We start from the raw sequence: 23655 nt of genomic DNA on the forward strand, positions 1-23655 counted from the left end.
GAGCACATGTAATATTTAACACTCCTGGGTGCCAGAGCGTGTCAATTCTAACTGGTAAAGTTGCAATGATGAAGTGAAAATGGTTCCGATATGGTTGAGATGAATGAAGAGAAGACATGTTGTGGCTCTTGGTTGGAGACAGTGACACTACTGTATCTGTCAACTTTACTGTAAATGTGACTTGGTTGTTTCTGTACTCCACACAGGTTAGCAGGAATGCGTATTCTCAAGGCTTTCAGGCTACAGCATACAGTGAATCCCTTTCTCAGTCAAATATGACATGGGCAGCTAAATCGGATCACATTTAGCATTTATGAATTCACTAATTCATGATTAATTAAGCAGTGACGGTTGCTCTCCAGGACAAAAAACCTACATAGTATAGTTCCAATGTATGCCTACATTATAATGTAGCAAGTTATAGGCTAATGTAGCTCAACAACAAAAAACATTGACCAACTGTGTAGCTAAGCAAGGTGCTCTCTGTCTCCCCCTGCAGGTTGCTTCGAATGCTGCATCAAGTGTCTGGGCGGCGTGCCCTACGCCTCGCTGGTGGCCACCATCCTCTGTTTCTCGGGCGTGGCTCTGTTCTGCGGGTGTGGTCACGTGGCGCTGACCGGCACACTGACCATGCTGGAGAATCACTTCTCTCAGATCACCACTGACCACGCCACCCTCACCATTGTGTAAGTTGTGTGTTGTGTGTACCGTTTGTTAAGGTATATGTCTTTGAACAAGTCTTATCCAGGTTATTCAATATGAATGTGCCTGTCTTCACATTGTTTACTGTATGGACTGTATCCGTCCGAGCAGGATCCAGACCATGCAGTACGTCATCTACGGCATCGCCTCCTTCTTCTTTGTTTATGGGATCATCCTGCTGGCTGAGGGCTTCTACACCACCAGCGCCGTCAAGAAGGAGCTGCAGAGCCAGTTCAAGACCACCGTATGTGGCCGCTGCATCACAGCTACGGTGAGACATGTATACACACGTTGCAGTCATGAATACATACACACACACACAAGTACAGTCACGTGCATGCATATATGCGCACACACGTACAACCGCACACATGACGTTCATGACGTGCATGCGTTTACACACATACAGCTGTACACACACACCCTGGAGGGCAACTGGCACAGTTTGTACTCTCTAGCCTGATGAGTGTAATCGCTGCAGATGTTCAGTAACATCAGCCTTTAAGGCTGCTATGAGGACGGTTGTATCCTCCTGAGTGTCGTCAAGCTAACGTCGGATGAAACTTTTTTATCTTCCCACCCTTCTAACCAGTATTGTGTCATGTATCAGGGAAATGTGGATGACGATATGGTGATGAAGATGATGACAAGCTTGGTTATAAATATCCTCTGTCATTAGGTGATGTCGTACTGATGGATACTTATACATAGTACAGTGTTATGTTAGGCATAGCAGTAGATTTCAATGTCAAGGTTGATGATGATCAAGACAACGAGGATGATGATGATGATGACGATGACGATGACGAGGATGATGATGATAACTGACGATGATGATCAAATTGCATTGGTCACGTACACATTTTTAGCAGATGTTATTGTGGGTGTTGCGAAATGCTTATATGATGATGATGACGACAACGATGGGGATTACGACGAGGGTGATTATGTCACTAGCTCCTCTCCCTCTTCATCAGTTTGTGTTCCTTACGTATATCCTGGGCCTGGCCTTCCTGGGGATCTTTGGCTTCTCAGCCATTCCCGTCTTCCTCTTCTACAACATGTGGACTACCTGTGCTGCCATGAAGTCCCCCATGGCCAACATCACCGATCCCGACTCCATCTGTGTGGACGTCAGGCAGTACGGTGAGTGTCACTCAGTAACACACACACTGGTCCGTGTAGTAACATTTCAACCTGGTTGGAGTATGGAGTTCTGCCTATAGCATCCAGCAGAACACGCCCATGTATAGATTTGTCACATCCCGATATAGCCCTGCATAAGGGCCTAATGTGTGACATACATCCTACCACTGCCAAGTGGATGTATCCTATTAACATTATGCCTTCGCTACGGGTGCTGATAACACTTAGCCTTTACATGTCAATATCTATAGGGTGTTTAAGTCATTTACGGCATCGATAACTATGTCATGTTTATAACTATTACCATCACCCTGAAGCAGTGCGCCATCACCATCTGTCCACTTAAATGGCAGATGGTATAAACAGTTAACATTTACTATCACATGAGGTCAACTCAACTGTTTTTTCCAACAAATGTTGTACACGTGAAGTGATCTGCGCTGAATAGGGCCTGTCTGTTGGTCCTAACCGATATCTCTTGTTCCTGATTGTCTAGGTATTATTCCATGGAATGCGACACCCGGCAAAGCCTGCGGATCTACACTAGGAGACATCTGTAGCACCAGCGAGGTGAGAACGGCAACCCCCTCCTCCTCCTGTAAATCTTTATGCACATCATATGAACCTTCATGAACCTCATATTATAGGAATATCATATAAACCTTCCTATTCACTACCTTTTTTTTTTTTTTTTTAAAACCCATGTTTTATACATTTGTCAAAAGCGCAAAAATAGAACATTCTTCATCACTGTATTGTAATTATACAGAGGCTGATTGTGGAAAGGACATATTTTTATGAGTGTCAATCAAAGTATCATCACTAACCAGAGATCGGTCTCCATGTTTTCCAGTTCTACCTGTCTTTCCACCTGTACATTGTTGCGTGTGCTGGGGCAGGCACCACCCTCATTGCATTGGTAAGCTTTGGATGCCCTATATCCCGAATTCCCCATGTTTGAATCATTTGCATGCATTGCCATGGTACACTGATCTGTTGACATGGTAATCCCTCCTCCCCGCTTCATGGTTCTGACTCAGTTTTTCTGAGGGTGTAAGTCTGCCCTATAGCTTCTGGCTGGACACACACTGACATAGCCAGGAGCTCTTTCATCTGGCCTAACACACATTGAAGAGGAATGCCTCACAAGACTCTGACCATACAGTATTTTGTACCAGAGATGATAGAACAAGAACTGCATGTCTTCATAGGTGGAGCTAATGATTTGTACATAAACATTTTTTTGCAAAGAATTAAGTTGTTTTATCCCATCGGTGTGGTTGTCATTATGTGATGGCTAGTTGAACTCAGTAATGGGGTCATGAGGCCATGCTCTCCACTGAGGCAACAGGGCTTAATAAGGTCTTTCAGCTACTCTACCAAACTTGGATTGCTCATTAGTGCGTGTGAGAAGATTCAGCACATAGACGGCCATCTGAAATTGTGTGCGCTGTGGCAGTCTAACTTTGTTTGTCGATGTAGATCCATGCAATATGAAGGTACAGTACTGCACAATCTAGCCAGATGCCACCCAAGAACAGCACTGGCCTCCCAAAGGCCTCCTGGTCATTGACTTTGTTTCTCACCCCAGTCTGTCTTCTCATCTCTCCCTCCCAGCTGATCTACGTGATGGCCACCACGTATAACTACGCTGTTCTCAAGTTTATGAGCCACGGCAACCGCCGCTCTGCAAAGTTCTCCGAGCCGTATTAGAGAGCGCGAGAATGAGAGAAGAGAGAGAAATGATAGAAAGTGAGAGAGCAAAAAAAAAAGAAAGATAGTTAAAAAAAGGAAGAAAGAAAGATGAAGAGAAAGAAAGAGCGAGAGGGTGGGGAGGAGAGTATGTACTGCAGCACGTAGAGAAAATGTGTGCGACTGTTAATAACGTAATACAGATAGATCTATGTGCCTTTGCGTCCAAGCCTATTGCCACACACGCCTTTTGAACCACACTGAGGGACTAGTGAGTGCATGATTAGCAAACATGGCTGAGGTCCCTCACATTCTCTCTCCAAACAGGATATGTGCCTAGAAGTACTGATCCAGTACAGTAGGAGTACAATACCATGTGGGACCACCAGTCAAGGCTATGGCTAGGCTGACCCGTTCATTCAAGTAGAGCAGGCACAGAGCATTGAGGACGGATAGATTATCAATACAAAGGGACAACGCCAGTGTAAGAAGAAGGGAATATTTTTGTTGCTGTAATCTAGCTTCAGATTACTACAATATTCTGTAGTTATTCTAATCGAAGGATATAGTTTTCTTTTCAATGAGACTTCAATATCTTTCCGCCAAATTCCAACTGTATAGCTTGAAGTTAGTCTTTTTTATCCTGTTTAGGCTAGTCTCTTTTTGTGATATTTGTTATGAAAGACGTTGTGCCTTTTTAGTTTATGCAAAATAAACATAAAATGTGAAGGAAAACCAAGACCATTGTCCTCTCTTTTTAGGATAGTGACTGTTTGGAGAAAATGAATCCCCACTGACTTGGTGTTTTGTCATTTAGTAATACTAACCTAGCCAACCTAACCATAAAATACTGACATTGTACAGTAGCAATGCTAATGTGTCTCATTTGACATCTGGTAGACTGGTCAACATGATATGTATCTTCTACTTATATAGTTCGCTTTGGCTAACTAACCCTCTCACTGGCCACCACCCTGTGCACTTTCCATTCCCTCACTCCCTCCCTCCCTCCCTATTTCTGTTCTCCCTTCCTCTCTCCTCTCTGTTCCCCCCCTCTCCACACAGATCCACTATCTGATGATCCTGTCGGCAAACTGGGCCTACCTGAGGAGCTCCTGCAACCAGAACGAGTACCAGGACATCAAGACAAAGGACGACGACGTGGAGGAAGGTGGCTCCAAGGAGGGTCTCAACTCCTCTTACTCATAAGAACCGGCCAACCACCCCTTCACACACTTCCTCACACCTAACCTCCAACCCCCCTCTGGGTAAAACCAACACCTGGGTCTCCTTCACTATGGGCGGTGTTCTGACTTGAGATATGTTCACTCAACTCAAATTTTCACACGTTTGCTACGTTTACACAGGGAGCACAATTCTGTTATTTTTTCCCACTAATTGGTCCTATGACCAATCATATCTTTTCACATCAACTCTTTTTCGGAGCTTATCTGATTGGTCAAAAGACCAATTAGTGAACAAAATATCAGAATTGGACTGCCTGTGTAAATGAAATGCAGCCCATGTCTTCCATTAACATCAATGGACAATTTAAGCTAAGGTCTGAGTTGAGCACACTTTTCTCAAATCTGAATCATGTCCTTTGTCCAAACAGGAGCAAACGTTTTCAAACGGAACAGGTATATGAGAAGTTCCTATTGGATGAGCTCAGGTTAGGTGGTACCTCTTCCTGTTTGCTCTCGATTGGACCGTTACTGAGAGCAACCCTGCTGCCATAGCCTAACTGCTCTGAGCCAATCACAGCACAGCACTAACACAGCGAATAACCGCCTAACAATAAGGTCACTGTCTGCACAACTCCTGAGGAAGCGTGCCACAAAATGTCCTGTTTCTTTGGTGTTTTATATATATGAATATATTGTGCGAGTGTGTATGTATGAATGTTTTTTTTTTTATACTACTTCAAAAAATGACAGGTTTACTATTATATTTATCTGATCTTCTCTTATTTCTGGTATTTTTCTCCTTTGGTTATCTTATCCCTGTGCAAACGTTTTACCTGATTTAGTTTTTTGCTTTTTTTATGGTAATGCTTGTATCAAAAATATAAAGAAGTAAAGTAGACTTCCAAAACCCATGTAAACATTACATACACAGCATCTCAGGGTGCCTCTCATAGAATATAGTCCTACTATTACGTTAACTTTCCCAATCCTTTGTTGACATCCAGCAATTTCTGTTAAGTAATTCTTCATTTTGGCCTGAGGAGAAAAACGTGTGCTGTACCCTAACCGGATTGGACACATTCACTAATGTGACTGTTGGCCCAAAGCAGCAGTTCTGTCAGCAGCTGTCTGCAGTGTTAACGCATTACCTTGACCCGCAAGGGAAACATCTAGCCTGGTCCCAGATCTGATTGTGCTGTCTTGCCAACTCCTATGGTCATTGTCGTGTTATTATGACCATAGGAGTTGGCAAAACAGCACGATCAGATCTGGGACCAGGCTAGATGTTTCCCTTGCGGGTCAAGGTAATGGGTTAACACTGCAGACAGCTGCTGACTGGCAAGACAGCACAGACTGATCTTGGACCAGGCTAGTGAACCTCCACCTAGCCCTCTGTATGGCAGTTTTTCTCTGGAAACGGCATTGCTTCTAAACCCACAGGACTAACCAACACTCAAGGTCAGATTGCCTTGTTCTGTTTGTAAGTGATACATTATACATACCTCAGGTACTAAACCAAAATAAAAACTCCACTAGCCTGGTCCCAGATCTGTTTGTGCTTTATAGCTCCTATGTTTGGCATGATAATGACCATAGGAGTTGGCAAGACAGCGCAAATAGCTCTGGGACCAGGCTAACACTTCACTGATTAAGCACACACTTGTTACAAGGCAAGGCCACAGCTGAAGTAAACATAACAAAAGGCCCAATGTTTGTTCATTGTTTTCATTGTACACAACTGTGAAGGGTGGATTTCTTTCTCCTCCCGGTTTTTGGAATCATACATTCACTTTCCTCAAGACAAGTCCACCCTTAAAGGGGTGAAGTTCACCTGTATATATATATGGACCGCCCCAAAGGAAGTTCTATTGACTGACACGTCCTGAATGTGGAGAGCACGGTCAATGTTTTACCATGCTATTTTACCTTTGATTATCAATATGTAAATGTTTCCTTTTGGAGTATATGTTTAGCATCCAATTGTTCTACATTAAATATAATAGTAATGTGACATCTTTTAAAACGGTATGTTGTGAGAAGGAAGCAAATACAGAGTCATGATGGCGGTGGTGCTTGTATTGTATACATTTTGAAATGTGAAGAAAAAAAAATGTACAAAATGGTTTTCAATGTTTTTTTAATCAGTTTTAGGCAGCTGAATCTTTCCCTGTGCTAAAGTAATGAATAACTTGTCTTTGACATTATTTGTAATTATTTTACAATGGCAAGCCAAATGAAAGTGACTCATCTGTCATACTTTTAGGCCTGTTATATGAACAGATGCCGTTTGGATGTTTACAATATAACAAGTCATGAATTTTCTTTTTTCCCCCCAGATATCATTTGATTATCATGACCTATTCTATAATAATGATCACTGAGTAGTTCAAGTGCTTCGGGCTATAAGTTATCTGCATTTTAGTCTAAATTGAGTTCGTGACACAGCCTTGTTCTGTTCAATGTTCTCTACCTACATACAGTATACTCTAAATAACATGAATTGGGGTAAGTTCAAACTAATTCAAAAGAATACAAGATAAAAATGGCTGACCCCATTCAAACCAACGAGGGCTCGAAACTGTAAAGCCAATTATCTCAGAATCATCTTTTTGCAAGTAGAACCTTATAGTCCCAAGTTATCTTCCTCACACCAGTGAAACGATGATTTCTTTAACTTTCATATGAAAAGGCATGTCGGTATTGTCCACGTGTGCAAACGTCTAAATACTGAAAAAAGGACTATATTCCCATGCGTGTTATGTTTGATATAATACAGTGTGCTTTGCCACCAGGCCGACGTAGGCAAGGGCATGTGCCGTTTCATATAAGATGCGTATGTTGTCGTTTCCTCGTTATTGCATGAAGGCGACATGACTGTGTCTTTGCAGTTTTTCAGGTGATGTGTAGTCAATTGTACTGACAACTATGGTAGGCAGCGTTTGCCCCCACTCAACTCTTTTTTTAAAGATATCCATTGTACCTTGATGACATTGTAGACCCTGTAGTTGTTTCATTGTTTTTCTTTTTAAAGTTTTAAATAGTTATATGACTCCTGTATAGTGATGATTTTTGTAACCTTCTCTAGTAAAACCGATATTTTATCGTGAAAGAGCTGCTTTCTGTCGCTTTCTTACAAGTTTGGACTTCCTGTTAAACACACACACAATGGGATGAATGACATATATGCTTTGAACAGTTCAGTTGCCAAACGTTGTAGAATGTTGCAGATAGAAATGCCATTTATATAGCTGATGTGATTCCTTATTCTATGTATCAGAGAGGCGTGTTTGTTCTACATAGCCTATTTCTATCTGAACATTCCAAAATGTTGTGCCCCAGCGCTCACCCTCAACCACAGTGATGGGACAACCTTGGGGTGTTGCCTTTGTAGAGTTTTGTGAGATGCTGAGTCCACCTGGTGGAAAAATGTAGCATTGTTCCATTCCTAAAATGGTAGTCCAAAGCTATTGATTAAGACCAAGGAAAGGTGAAGTTTCCCCTAGGTACAGATCTAGGATCCACTCCCCCTCCCCAAATCATAAACATAACCATTAGTGGGGGAAATACATACCTGACCCTAGATCTGCATCTAGGGGCAACTTTCCACTACACCCCAAGAAGGGGGTCCGCACAAATTAGGATAGCAGTGTATTTGGCCTACAGTTGACCGACAGTAGTGGTCAGTGGAAGAACAAACGCACTCCACAGATGGAGCACATTACTTCAACATAGGTTAAAAAATGGCCTACTTTTTATTTCAACACACACACACAAACATACATTTTAAGTGTTTCAGGGTGGTTCATGTTTTAATGCAAGACACTGGAACAGGACAATTTTTGTTCTTGAGCAGATGTGGTCAGGGGGCCAGAAAATTATTTTTAGACTGCAAATTGACCACAAAGTCCAAAGATCGAATATTGGACGAAAACATACATTTCAAACCTTGCTTACATTTGTATAGGATTACATGCATCTTTCTATAATGTGTGGGAATACTTTGGAAGACTTACAACATAAAAATCACTTGGAGCTGATTTGCCAGTGTTTTTACAGTCTTACATGCAACAATAAAATAATAACTATACATATATTATACACCGTATCGGTCAAAAGTTGAGACACCTACTCGTTCAAAGTTTTTTCATTATTTTTTACTATTTTCTACATCCTAGAATAATAGTGAAGACACCAAACTATGAAATATCACATGGAATCATGTAAACAAAAAAAGTGTTAAACAAATCCAAATATATTTTAGATTGTTCAAAGTAGCCACCCTTTGCCTCTGACAGCTTTGCACACTCTTGGCATTCTCTCAACCAGCTTCATGAGGTAGTCACACGGAATGCAATTCAATTAAGACTTGTGAAAAGTTAATTTGTGGAATTTCTTTCCTTAATACATTTGAGCCAGTCAGTTGTGTTTTGACAAGGTAGGGATGGTATACAGAAGATAACCCTATTTAGTAAAAGACCCACTGGCTCTCATGAGGACTGCCACAGGAAAGGAAGACCCAGAGTTACCTCTGCTGCAGAGGATAAGTTCATTAGAGTTACCAGCCTCAGAAATTGCAGCCCAAATAAATGCTTCAAAGTTCAAATAACAGACACATCTCAACATCAACTGTTCAGAGGAGATGGTGTGAATCAGGCCTTCATGGTCAAATTGCTGTAAAGAAACCACTACTAAAGGACAATCAGAAGAGACTTGCATGGGCCAAGAAACATGAGCAATGGACATTAGACCGGTGGAAATATGTCTGATGAGTCCAAATTTTAGGTTCCAAACACTGTCTTTGTGAGACGCAGAGTAGGTGAACGGATGATCTAGTTGGACTACAGAGTGAAGGAAAAGCAGCCAACATGTGCTCAGCATGTGGGAACTCCTTCAAGACTGTTGGAAAGGTGGTTGAGAGAATGCCAAGTGTCCAAAGTTGTCATCGAGGCAAAGGGTGCCTACTTTGAAGAACCTCAAATATATTTTGATTTATTAAACACTTTTTTGGTTACTGCATGATTCCATATGTGTTATTTCATCGTTCTGATGTCTTCACTATTATTCTACAATGTAGAAAATAAAGAGAAACCCTTGAATGAGTAGGTGTCTCCAAACCTTTGACTGGTACTGTATATGCTCAGAAAACTTGGTGTGCCGTGGGCTACCAATTGGGGAAACCTGCTATAGAAATTACTGGTTCGCATTTGAATACTGGTAACATCACTGTTATTGGGGGTCTTTTGACAAATAACCAACAATATTTTTTTTACATTAAAAAAAAAGTACAATAGGCCTACAGTTTTTAGTGTGTCATGGTTGGTCTTGTTTTACAGCAAAACATAGAAACAACTGGTATGCATTTACGACTGGTTTCCTTGGGGCTATAGTACACAGAACTCATGATGGCACAAGTCAGCCTATAGTCTACTATAATAAATTGTGGCGCAATGGCCCGGGATTTGCTGCTCAATTCCTAAATGGTTAGTCCAGGTCCAGGCAACATAACATTAAAAAGCCTCTCATTTCCAAACTCTCCGAAAACAGTTAGGCTAGCTAATGCACTTACGTCCTGTGGCATCAGGTGCACTAGTTTGCGTAGTGAGTGACTGTAAATACATTTAAATAAATTAAAGCTAATGTTTTTGTAGCTAAAAGACCAATCTACATGCTTCAGTGCCCTGACATTCCTAACGAACACACATTAACATGGCTATAAAAAGGCTTTTTTTGACAGTTTATCTGGAAATTGGATGAGATTAAACATGTTAAAGCTATTTTGGTCATTATGAAGGCTGGACATACGTTGGTCTCTACAGAGCACGCAATCCAGCCAATGAACGGCTTCAAATTCACACAGCCAAAATTTGCATGGCTGGGTTGAATGGGTTTAAAATCTAAAATCAGCCCATCAAGTGAGAATAATCAGAGAAATGGGTTTGACTGAAATTTTCTTTCCATTTGTACAATGATGTAGACTGGACAGAACCCTCTGGTTTTCCCCCACAACACATACTGTAGTTCAGTCAGTCTGTGTGATGACTACCACCACTAACGTTAATACAAAATACGATTATTTTAAACAATCAACAATATTAATATACATTTGGCACATTCAGCCCATTTTAATAGATGGGATGACAATGTAGTATTTCCCATGTGGCTCAATTGGTAGAGCAGGGCGCTTGCAAAGGCAGTGTTGTGAATTTGATTCCCACGGGGGATCACTATGAAAAAGTACATAAAATGTAAGCACTCACTACTGTAAGTTTCTCTGGATAAGGGTGTCTGCTATGACTAAAAATGTAAATATTTAGTCATTACTTGATTGCTGGAGGACAAGCGCAGAACAAAGTAATCTCTTGATCGTAGTAGTCACTGATAAAACACTCGCCAGCGCAAAGGAATGTCAAATAGCAGGCCCAACTATGAGCACTCCTGTGTATGATAAAACTTATATAGCCTAAGTGGGTTGGGTGTGTATAATGCCATGAACAGGCTGTGCGTCTGCGTGCACATGCAGTCAGGTAAACCAAGGGAGGAGCACAGAGCAGAAGGAAAGCATTAACCACAGTTAAAAAAGGAGAACTTGAACCAAGTGGCCGTTGGTATCATCAGAACTCACAAGTTACGGCCAGAGTTGGGCAGCAGAAGTTCAAATATGCCCCTACTGTCTCTTTGAAGGCCCAGTGCAAGTCAAAATTCAGATTTTCCTGTGTTTCATACCATATTGTATAAACAGCTGATGAAACAAACACTGTAAAATTGTGAAAAAATGTGATCAGTTTATTTCCTGATAGTTGGTGGTTGAAAATACAATCTACACAGGACATTATAATCAGCAGGTTTGCATGGACGGGAGTTTCAGCTTTCAATGGTGACATCACTGTTCGGTAGACTGGTTAATATACCAATAACAAAAACTGTTCCAAACCTCTTCCAATAAACAGCTAGTTTTCCCAGTCTTAGCAAAATTCTTGCTTGAGAAATAGTTTTTTTGCTAAAAAGCTATTTTTGCCCATTTCAAAATGAGATAAACAGCTGCATTGGGCCTTTAAGAGTCAAATAAAGGTAATCAACCCTACATCTCATCAGCAGCAGGAGGCGCCAGAGCGCGGCTTCCTGTGCAGGTCCACTGTGTCCGTCGGGATGAGGTGCTCCCCCCGTTCCTCCTGCGCCAGCACTCTCCTCACCGCCTCCTCAAACGCGGCCGCCACGTTGGTCGAGTCCTTGGCGCTCGTCTCAAAGTACGGGTGGCCGCCGTTGTCGCGGCACCACTGGCGGGCGTCCTCACCCGAAACCTGCCTCTCTGGCACATCCAACTTATTACCCAGGATCACAAATGGGAACTTCTCAGGTTCCTTGACATCAGCGTAGTAGGCAAACTCCTTCTTCCAGTTGTTGAGATTGTGGAAGCTCTGGTTGTCATCCACGCTGAAGGTCAGGAGACAACAGTCGGAGCCACGGTAGAAAGGTGTCCGGAGTGAGCGGAAGCGCTCCTGGCCCGCAGTGTCCCAGATTTGGAGCGTCACGGTGTGCCCGTCCACCTCCAGCTCCTTGTTTAGGAACTCCACGCCAATGGTGTGGAAGAGATGCGTGTCAAACTTGTTGGTGACGTAGCGGTTCATGAGGGAGGACTTGCCCACGCCTCCGTCCCCAAGGAGGATCACCTTGAGCAGGGACGACTTGGCTGTCATGGCTGGGCCTGGGCTGAAGGGTTGGTGGAGTAGCTGGCTGGGGGGGGGTCTGGGAAGAGCTGCTGTTACCTGACAAATAGATGACATAGTCATTCAGTTTAATCAATCAACTGATTGATTGCTCTGTTAACAGTCAGAAAAGAAAATAACATGTGACACAGATTAACAAACATAGATTAACAACCTCATCTGTAGTCAGCTAAAGTCAAATCAGTCACAATGTTATACAGTCTAGTAGTTGATATCTTAACCAATGAAGACGTAACATTTTCCTGCCGACATTAACTGTTGTAGGAGCTGTAATATTCTCAGCATGTGTCACATGGACAATGATCAGGTGACCATCTCTTAGAGAATCACATGAGCAAAGCTGTGGCCACAGGCCACACACCACAAGAACGTTTTGTCTGCATAATGCTTGGCTTCAGTGCAGACATGATGCATTAAACACGTGGGGTGAGTTTGGCCGACTGTACAGTACAGCAGACCTAGGCCTAAAACTTAGCTTAGTCTACTACAATACAGCAGCACAGTAGAGTATAGAAAGCATTGTGTAAGGACACAAGAAGAGACAGTGACAGTAATACATTCTTAACACGTCATTTCTTACCGTTATGTATCAGGGCAAACCATAGCCTAATTCAGCACCTGTTAGAAAAAACAGAAGGTATGATGTCAGTTCATCATCGTCATGATATTAACCTATGTGAACATGTCAAAGGTTTCCATGGCGTGCATTTAATGAGGACTTTAAATTCCTGTAATTAGAGTGAATGTCGTTCATTTCAACTCTATTAGTCTGACGGATGTCTGGTATGGGTATTACAATTCCAGGTTGTTGTAGGCCTTGGTTGTTAATACAGTAACACACTGAAGGGTTAAGCAATGACTAACATTGCAGGCTGCTGAGAAAGTAAATACGAATGTTATCCTTTAACAAACAAAGACCCCAATTCGTCCAAGAGACCAGGTGGGTCAACCCACTTGCAATTCTATAAATTATATTTCAAGTTTTTTTTTAAAAAGAGAAGAAATAGAAAATCCGATCATCCAATTCCTAACATCCCTGTGAGACCAGAGTGACGATTTTAAATGGGGCTCCGACTGTTATCTGGTTGGTGATGAAGGGGTTAGAATGAGTAGAGAAATATGAGCTTATCACCACCTCAATGCCTCTCCATCACATAATCGATCAATGCCTTGTCTCTGATTGAGGTAGTGTTCAGCAGCCACAAATACTGTGACAAACAATGTGCCGTTAAATTGAAATGACTTTCACCACTGACCTTTAGTCAATGGAGTTAACTACTTAAGAAATCTTCTCTAGCCCTCTAGCCATTTCCATAATGATATAATAACATCCAAAAGGGTAGTGAAATGGGCTAATCAGCCCAAATAGGTCAGAGACATAGGTAACAGACGCACATCTTGTTAGTCAAATTGGTTAAAGACTCTGCCTATTGTTAGCTGCCTCAGCCAACTACAGTGAAATTAATGTGCTGGAATATATCTGGACAAGGGAGGACACTGACTGACTGCACCTTTGTTATGCTGCCTTTCTGCAGCTGTGGTTCACAGAAAAACACACACACACACACACAGAGAGAGAGAGAGTCATGTGCCCATATCAGCACTGGCTCTCACCAGTCACAAGATTTAAAGGGGAAGTAGGCCTACTGTTCAGGTTCGAATTAAATAAATAAAAAAATTGAGCATTATCAGCATTGTAATCAATGGTGTTTTTTTTTTTACCTTTATGTAACTATGGTAATGCTCTATCTATTAAACAAAGAGCCCTATTCAAATATCCTACCATAGATGTGTAGAACAAGACACTCTGGTCCTATCCCCAGCATAACTTCCATCACTAGCCAACAGAGAACTTGGTTGGATAGAACATGCGCAGAAGCTTGGAATGTTTGTTTGATGACACACTTAGATAAAAGTGAACACATATCCATCGCGAGGATGATCTGAAAAGGGACGTAGGCTATAGCTCTGTGACGGTATAGGCTATTGGAAACAAACTTGCTTTGGTAGTAGGCTGATTAGCAGGTACACAACAAGACTGTCATATGGAGTAAGTATAGCGGGACTCCCACGGTCTAAATAACAAACAAACATTAGGAATAAAGACTGCTAATGAATATACGCGTTCAAAAACAACTGGGAACTCGGACATCCTTGACTTCAATGCGTTCAAGACAACTAGGCAAAAACGAGCTCTGACTGGAGAACAAACTCGTTTGAACGGTCATCCAACTCGGAATTACAATTCGGAGACTTTCTTAGAGCTCCGACATTCCGACCTGAAGATCACTGACTGATTTGACCTCGTTCTTTTTCCAGTTCCCAGTTGTCTCGAACTGCTCGCTTGCCATGAACCACGTAGTCTGTGAGATCATGCGCGAAGCCTAAACATCAGCTGGCTTCATGTAGCTGGCTAGGCTAACTGGTAAAAAAAAATAGAATTTCCGTTAAATGTGAAAGTCTGAAATATCTAGCTACGAAAAGTATCAATTGGTTGCAACTGTACCTTGATGTTTATAATGTACGTCGGCGTCGCCATACCGCTCCATCCCCTTGCAAAATCCTCACGAGCGGCCAAGGTTTCCCGGTGACTTGGCGCTACTGGGCAGGACTGCTCGAGCGCTACTGACGCTCATATGACCGATCGTTTGTCACGCCTACTGTGGGCTAAATGGATAAAGGAAGCTATTAATGTGTGTGTGTAATGGTGCTTTTACTACTGAAAAAGTATCGCAGAAAATTGACATTCTAAACACTGATGCGTCATGGCATTTGAATGTGGCCATTGCAATGTCCCTACAAAACATCTCTGGCAATATTGTAATGACGTTACTGTAACGTTCTATACAATGGGCGCTTTCCTCTGCCCAGGAGTTGCATACACATGTCCGATCTTACAATGCAATGGAAAGTTTTTTAATTACAACATATGTTATAGCAATATTTTAGTCGATGACATAGTCAATCACTCAAACACTGCACTTCGTCAAGGATAGCCAAGCCCCGTTGTGACAAGAATACGGTTTACACTAGAAAGCACAACCACAAAGTCAGAATTGGCCACAAAAGTCTAAACATTAATTTAGGTTAAGCATAACGTTAGCGGTGTAGTTAAGGTTAGGTTTAAAATCAGATTTTAAGAAGATAAATTGTAGTATGGGGTAAGTTGAGCCCCGGGAGAAGGTAAATTAAGCCGCATACAAATGTTTAAAACCATGTCTATATTTATTTCCCAAACACAATTCAACAGAATCACAATATTTTTTTTTATTTTAAGCAAATTTTAACACAGGCTTAACACCTAACAAACAATTATTATTATTTTACACTTTTAACAGACCAGGCCCTGTTGTTATCTCATATGCCAGCGATAATGCCTTGCATTACGCCTGGGAACAAAACACTTCAATTTACTCAACTTGCCATTGGCTCAACTTACCCCACGGCAAACATTTGACCATTTTAGCCCACACAGCTACAAGGATGCAATTTCATGCTAGGTTTAGGACCTCATATTGACCCCAACTGATGTATAGAACAATCTTAAAATGATCTACTTTGCTTTAGATACAAGAATCATGAAACCTCTAACACAAATTCCTATAACTTGGTGAAAATCTGTTTTTTTTTGTTGCAAATAACTTGCCTGCCACTTTTTCCATGTGGTTTCTTCCTTAACAGACTCCATGAAAGGATGGCCTATCCCTAAATATTTGGTAAAAATATACATTTTGTGTATGGTTTGCCTAGAAACAAGGGTGGCTCAACTTACCCCACTTTCCATTCTGCTGTACCTCAATGTACAGTATCAGCAATAGTATGCTCTTTGAAAGATATGAGAATGTGGACTTTCCACTTGATAACGTTTATCTATTGTAATATTATCAGTGTGGGAGTGGGCAGAAAAGCCTGCACACACAATGTATTAAACAGTGTGAATGTGAATGATTGTAAAGGTGTGTCTATGATTGTAAGTACCACCATGTGCATTACACACATACTGCCTGAGCATGCATGTGTGTGTCTCTCAAAGAAAGTCGCCAGACAATGATTGAAAAGTTAAAGGCTATAAACAGGGAGACTATCAATAAGATAGGGAACTGCATGGACTTTGGAAAAGACACTCCTTGAAAATACACATGACATACTGATAGTGAAACACAAACTTAATTCAGTTGATAAAACAGAATGTTATCTCCAATGACTCCGATACAGATATCTCTAATGTACAGACACATTACAAAAACACTGATGAGAACAAATCATATACAATAATTCCTACTGTTCAATGGCCATTTCAATGAAATATATACCCATTTAATATAACTTTAACATTAATTAATATAATGGGTATATTAATTGATGGAAAAATGTATCACTAGCACTTTAAACAATGCCACTTTATGTTTATATACCCTACATTACTCATCTCATATGTATATACTGTACTCTATACCATCTACTGCATCTTGCCTATGCCGTTCTGTACCATCACTCATTCATATATCTTTATGTACATATTCTTTATCCCTGTACACTTGTGTGTATAAGGTAGTAGTTGTGGAATTGTTAGGTTAGATTACTTGTTGGTTATTACTGCATTGTCGGAACTAGAAGCACAAGCATTTCTCTACACTCGCATTAACATCTGCTAACCATGTGTATGTGACAAATACATTTTTATTTTTTTTGATTCCTTAACAATATAACCATTTATTATAATCTTATGTAAAACAAAATACTGCTACCATTCCATATATTCTCGAACCACTATCCCTGCCTACAGAGAATAGCTCATTTAGCCAACTTTGTCCAACTAGCATGGATCTTTCTGGAATTCTAAGACTTCACTGTCATCACAATGATGGGATCCTGAGTCATTAGCACTGGCTGTGGGCTAGAAAGTGAGGGATCATGGGAGATCAGCAAACCTCCGGCCGGAGGGTTTTGTCTAGATGGGATAAAGCTTATCTCAAAATTGACTTTTCGTAGGTTAGGCGAATTTACGCAGCAGGTTAGGAGAATTAACATAGCAGGTTAGGATAATTAAGTTTAGGTCAGGAAAAGGGTTAGCTAAAGTAAAAATCTACTTTTGACATAAACTGTATCTCTTCTAGACATGACCCTGCCAGAGCTGTATCTTGGGCTGATTAATGGGTCACATGCTCCTTGTGCTGCTCACAGGGTCACGTGGCCACAGGAAGGCCACATGGGTCTTAATCTGCAGCTCAACAGAAATGTCAACATCTTCTGTTCTCACACACAGAAAGACCCCATGCTAAACACACAGTACCTATTAATGTCAGATTGAGAAATAAATAGTCAAAGAAAGAGAACCACATTTGTATTACAAAATGTAGCGCAGAAAGTTTAATGACAATGTAATGCATAATCATGTGGTAAAATGTACCTTTATTTCTGTGATTAAAACATGACATTATTCAGTTTGATAGGGTAAAGCCATTTCAACAGAATCTCGACAAAAACAAAGCAGGCATTTTACATGTAGTGTGGTGAGGATGGCCTATCAGAGGCACACCCAGCCGCTGTGGTACCACTGCTCCCCACACCTGCTACAGGTCACAAAGGTCATGGCATCCTGGTCTGCGGTGGCCTGGCGGACCCACGCCGGCAGAAACAGAGTGCCCCGGGACACCTGCGTCACTCTGCAGTCCGACCCATCGCACCGCCTGCACTGCAGCTTCTGGGTGGGCGTCCCCTCCACCCCCTGGGGTAGCTGCCTCTCACTCACCCCCTGCGATGAGTACTCCTCCCTCAGACGCTGGAGCTCCTCGTTGGCCATCTCCTCCAAAGACATCCCGGCGAAGACTTCCGGCCCCAGGCTGCCGCCCAGGAGACCACACCGAAGGTGGCCGTTTTTGGGGTTCCTTAGGTTGGCCACCTTACTCCTGATGCAGGCCTTGTATTTGGCCTGGTTTGCACGGTGCAGCGCGTGGATGTGCACCTCTATGACGCGGGCCAGATCTGCAGTCTTCCCCTCTGCTTCCTTGGAAGTTTCTGGATCGAGGGCACCATGGAGAAGCTGGATGCACTTTGTCCTCAAACCCGAATCAGAGGAATCCTTACAGAGGGGAGGGGTATCCAGGGAAGTGGTGGCAGGAGGTTCTGACTGCTTTGAGAGGGTGGGCAAAATTGACCCCGAAGACGAATCACCAGCTGCCTGCCACGATGACAACCCTTCTCCCTTAGCTCTCCCACACTTGGTCCCATTTTTGAATGTTCTGTCCACATGTTCACAAGACACACCCAACTCCACTGGCTTACTAGCATCACCAGCAGCTAGGCCACCTCTGCCTGCCAGACACGCTTTATCAGCCAGCATACTCTCTCCAATGACAGTGAATTCTTCTTCACTTCCATTCTCCTTTGAGATATGACAGGGGTGACTGTAGAGTTTCTTCCATTTTGACAACAGGTGCTTGGCTGTTTTTTTCACTGAATTGTCTGAGCAGGTTTTGAGGAGTCTGTAAAGGACCCTGACAATGTCTGTGCCTTGCAGCTGCTCACAAGTCACACAGGCATTATCAAGGGCGGTCAGGAGAGGCATAATGTTGCCATAGTTACCTGCCCTGTTAAATTTGTCCATTTGAAGAGCATGATGAGTGATCTGTTTTGTGTCCATGGTGGTCATATTCTTAGAGACTGGCGGGAGAAAGACATTGATATGTAAATGTCATTTAGGCTACATCTTTTGTAGGGTCATGACATTTTGTTTGATATTGTCACCCGAAACCCTTGGGCCTACAAACATTTCTGCAGTTAATACATCTTTTTATGCAATGCTTTGAAGTGTGGCAGACACATTTGAACATAATTTTGAAACCAGATTCTAAAATGCAGCTAATGCACTTCAGGGCGGGCTACACTAAAATGTATGTTGGGAAACGGAAGCTTTGATGCAATATGTTAGCTAAATTCTATCACACCAAATATAATTTAAAAGCACTAAACGTTATTCATACCCCTTTTCGGTTCGAAAATTACAGCGCAGCCTACCACTCTCGAATCGAATTGGAGTTCTTGAGCCGTCAGCCGCCATATTTGTTTTGTTTTGCGGTGTCCAACTGTCACTTGTTGCAACATTGTAGCACAGAGGAAGAGGCGACGCGAGAGGATTTACTCCGCCCAAAATTTGTCTACGAAAATAATACGTGAAGTGAGACATTTTTGTATGGAGGTCAATGAGAGTGTTGAATTTGCTAAAACAAAAATAATTCATATATAATTTGCTACGTGAATCTTAATTGATCGAATATAAGTTTCGTAATTGTTATTTTGTTACGAATGTATTGATATAAGTGGACGCACATGGAATTTCGGCAAAAAAACAATTTTATTTTGGAGTTTTGCCTGGTCACACGCGTGTATCTGCCCTCTCATTGGCTAGAATGGTCCCACCTGATCGTTACTCCTCCCGCCCCCTTCCATGTCTGACGAACATTTCCATTGTTAGAGCGTTCACTCGACTATCTTGTCAATATAATAGAACATCTTTGATTGTAATAATGTCCATGTGACATTTTGCCATGTACGTTTACATTTCCATTATAGGAAATATATTGTAGGCTAGGTTGAAAAATGTATTAGGTAGAAAATAAATAATAATAAATCATATTATATAAATAAAGTCATATCTACCCATATCACATTGTTTTAAAAAGTATTATTTTGAGGTCACACCTTGGTCAGCCATAATAGTGTTTGTTGCTTTGTTGTGGAGTTGTTCATGGACAGTAGATGACATGTTGGAGCATGCTCTCAAGCAATAGTGCTAAAACCAGTTACTTTTTCTGCAATGCAGCCAATGGATGAAAGCTAAGAAAAGGAAGTTTACAAGCAAGAGGAGGCAAGTCTGTCAGTTGTGAAATGGAATAACTTCATGTTATGTAATAAAGTTAGCAAGTTGAGGGAGAACTGTGGAAATGGGCACATGCCATCTGGGTTGTGAAATTGTAGCTAGCAAGTTTGCCGCTAAGCAAATGGCTAAAGTAGAATAGGCATGAGGATCGGTGATAGATGAATAGGATTTGAGCTATACTCTGTTTGGTATGACATAAAGAAGGAATGTAAATGTTTGTGTGGCATCGTAGAGGTTTAAGTAAACCTGTACGATGTCACACCTTAGTAAGGCCTACTGCTCTAACTATAGACCTACCAGTTTTTGTCTGCCAATACAAATGCAACACAAACATTTATTTTGTTAAGTTATCCAGGATAAAGTTTAACACACTGACTGTGTGAATGTGGCATATATTATATTATTCAAATGTTATAATTTGTATTTATTTTATTTAACCTTTATTATCGCATGGGCAGTGTGTTTAATGGTATAACTTACCTGGTCTATATTACATAAGCAGCTGTGCACAATGCATTTAGTCCATTAACAGAGAATGGGTTGTATATAAACACTGACTTCAAAAAAATTTAAAAGAACAAAAACGAAAATAGTATAATAAATCAATAAAAATAACAAAAACAAACTGACTTCAACATTTAGCATTGTTTTGCCATGACATCATCGTTTGCATTGAAGAAAAATATATATTTTTATATTCATGCAGTTATGCTCTAGAGCAGGGATTCCCAAACTCGGTCCTGGTGCCCTCCCTGGGTGCACGTTTTGGTTTTGGCCATAGCACTACACAGTTAATTCAAATATTAAAAGCTTGATGATGAGTTGGTTATTTGAATCAACTGTGTAGTGCTAGGGCAAAACCAAAAGGTGCCCCAAGGGGGTGCACCAGGACCAAATTTGGGAATCCCTGCTCTAGCGCTACACCCATTGGCCATAGAAGGTAAGCAGGTATTGGGAACATGTCATTGGTATAGTGAGCTCTTGTGTTGTGGGGATTTAGCTCTATTTTTAATTTGATGAATACAAGGTGACCTTTTCAATAGAGTTTCACCTTTTCTCTGAAAGCCTACTTGCAGGTGATAGTTACAATACTCATAATCTTCTCACAAAATCTTGCCACTCCTATATGTTTAGGCCTTTTGTACTGTTTACAGCAGGTAGACAGGTATACAGAGGTTGTGTATGAATATATATATATTTAAATACAAAGGATCAGTGGGGAATAAAAGGTATTTCTCAGAACACTTTAAACTCACCCTTATCATGCTACAATATGGGGAAGGAGATGGGTGGAGTCAGGTTGGTCTGTTGATTAGTCAAGGGGAAAACCAGCTGTAGGTCTACCACAACAATGACTGGCCCGTGTGCTGATCTAACTGCAACCAGGAATGACAGGACTTCCTAAAAACTCGCACCAGGCTCCTTTGGATCTTATTGAATGATTTGCTTGGCCCGCTGCCGCAGTCCGTCCTCCCTGCACTCGGTGCGTTCCTTGTACATGGGAATGGAATTTTACCAGATCGTAGTGATGATGATGATGATGATGACGCTCAGATGTGTTATGGCCACAAGGAGGCGCTCTCTGCCTTCTGATTTGATCAGATAGACGTGATGGCGTAATCTGCTTTGTCACGTTGTCTCCTCCTCCATCGCACACAACCACATCCAATGTCTCTGCTTGACACCTCATAAGGAGGGAACTTGTTTTAAAGTATGAAGATTCTCATACAGAATGAGCAGGTAGAAAAGGAATGTGGCCAGTCCCCAAGCCCCCATCCCTTACACCCAAATATTACCATTGCCTGCACCAAGGTACCTCCCACAAATGTTTCATTTTCCCCCTGATGCCATCTTGCTAAGTACTCTTACAGTAGTCATACTTTTTTTTTTTAAATGCCACTTATTCTGAAAAGGATTTATGTTATTTGTTAATCACATTTAGTGAAAGGATTGTGTCTATGTTGAATGTGTCACGATGTCTGTTAAGCCAGTTCACATTAGACTCACTTACAGCAGTGCTATAACTGCATCATCTCTGCATCAGTCTGTTAGGGGAGACTGGAGAGATGGATCCAGTCAGTATTGCAGACAACACAGTGTACCGGAAGGGAGAGGGAGGCTGACTATCCCGGCCAACACACACAAGCACGCGCACAAACGCACGCACAGTGACCTTGAGAGCAGACAGACAACAGGGATGGGGAGGGGGTGGGTTAGTGTGTGTGACAGATTTTGTTATCCCACGGGATTCACCCCTGCTCGCCGAGCCTGAACTCTACGCATCTGTGTGTTTACTAACAAAGAGTCTCAAGAGACATGAGTACATCACCTCAGGATACTATTGGACCGCCTGTCAGTTACTGTATGTTTGACCCCCACCCCCAAACTCCCATGCCTCAGTATATGAGACTCCACAAACAGCCAGAGAGACTAAACTATGGACTGTTATGTCTGAGCTGGGGTGACGTTTCAGTTAGTCTGATAAGAGACATTATTGTTTTTAATCTAGAAGTATCTGAGAAGAGATGTCTCCTGTCCTACTTTGTTGTTATTAAATCAAATCAAATTTCGTTGGTCACATACACATGGTTAGCAGATGTTAATGTGAGTGTAGCGAAATAATTGTGCTTCTAGTTCCGACCGTGCAGTAACTGGTACAGTGTGTTGTGTTTTATTTATTTATTACTACTGTGTCTGCTTTCCGCTTGTATTAAGCTTCATTGAGGCTCTTACAGCCCTCAAACTCAACTCTGGAACTCAAAGCCAGTTCCACTGCATTGTTTCATTGTTCCCCTCTAATCAGTGACTGATTTGTACCTGTGACACCAGGTGTGTGCAATTCATTACCAGGTAGAACAGAAAACCAGCAGGCTCTGGACCTCGTAGTGTAAGTGTTGAGTACCCCTGCTCTACAGCATGTTCCATATTTCAGATGACGATATCGAAACAGTCCATGGGAAATCTGGGTAAAAGTATGACTCATTTCAAGTGTGATGCACACTTGATTAATTAACATATTCCATTACTGTGCTTACTGCCTTTCCATTGTCAAGTGAATGGGAATGATTGCACTTACTAGCGAAAGTATTTATCTCTGCCACTCTCACATTGTTTGAATTACGTATTTTGATCCATCCTGCTCACCGTAGGCCTCGGATCACAGTAAGGTATTTTCTGGGAAGGAAAAATTGATGATGTTTCTGCTCAGCCACTGCTGTGGTTTTTAACACATGCCCACCGGATCGGCTGTACAGTGTATTTACGATTTGCCACTGTGGTGACTCATCACATTGTTTTCCCATGAACTCACATCGGAGAGATGATT

The 23655-nt window shown here is 41.7% G+C and overlaps 3 protein-coding genes across 6 annotated transcripts in view; 1 reads left to right on the plus strand and 2 right to left on the minus strand.

The window, feature by feature from the left end:
* LOC115132966 (neuronal membrane glycoprotein M6-b-like) overlaps nt 1–5941 on the plus strand; it is a 49977-nt gene extending 44036 nt beyond the window's left edge. For 2 of the 3 annotated variants that reach the window (XM_065025060.1, XM_029665724.2), the window contains exons 2-7: nt 500–686; nt 814–973; nt 1680–1848; nt 2345–2418; nt 2702–2767; nt 4606–5941. In XM_065025060.1, coding sequence (XP_064881132.1) covers nt 500–686; nt 814–973; nt 1680–1848; nt 2345–2418; nt 2702–2767; nt 4606–4749 — 800 coding nt within the window. In that variant the 3' untranslated portion in view covers nt 4750–5941. Of the gene's footprint in view, nt 1–499; nt 687–813; nt 974–1679; nt 1849–2344; nt 2419–2701; nt 2768–3465; nt 4557–4605 lie in introns of those variants that run through there. The other variant, XM_029665733.2, reaches the window with a different exon arrangement.
* Nucleotides 5942–8456: 2515 nt separating this feature from the next.
* LOC115132976 (ras-related protein Rab-9A-like) lies at nt 8457–17753 on the minus strand. The gene is made up of 4 exons (XM_029665748.2): nt 16224–17753; nt 14958–15118; nt 13032–13069; nt 8457–12490 (listed from the first exon to the last, which is right to left on the minus strand). The coding sequence occupies exon 4, from the start codon at nt 12419–12421 to the stop codon at nt 11816–11818; it is 606 nt and encodes a 201-aa protein (XP_029521608.1). The 5' UTR covers nt 12422–12490; nt 13032–13069; nt 14958–15118; nt 16224–17753; the 3' UTR covers nt 8457–11815.
* Nucleotides 17754–17843: 90 nt separating this feature from the next.
* Nucleotides 17844–19573, minus strand: LOC115132982 (transcription elongation factor A N-terminal and central domain-containing protein). Of its 2 annotated transcripts, none has more exons than XM_029665761.2 (2): nt 19469–19573; nt 17844–19114 (listed from the first exon to the last, which is right to left on the minus strand). In XM_029665761.2, exons 1-2 carry the CDS (start codon nt 19509–19511, stop codon nt 17979–17981), a joined length of 1179 nt encoding a protein of 392 aa, XP_029521621.1. In that variant the 5' UTR covers nt 19512–19573; the 3' UTR covers nt 17844–17978. The 2 variants fall into 2 exon arrangements, with proteins under 2 accessions (XP_029521621.1, XP_029521629.1); XM_029665769.2 differs by having other exon boundaries at nt 19435–19573.
* Nucleotides 19574–23655: the final 4082 nt, after the last annotated feature.

The sequence above is a fragment of the Oncorhynchus nerka genome, linkage group LG2 (assembly GCF_034236695.1).
Source record: "Oncorhynchus nerka isolate Pitt River linkage group LG2, Oner_Uvic_2.0, whole genome shotgun sequence".
Classification (NCBI taxonomy): Eukaryota; Metazoa; Chordata; class Actinopteri; order Salmoniformes; family Salmonidae; genus Oncorhynchus; species Oncorhynchus nerka.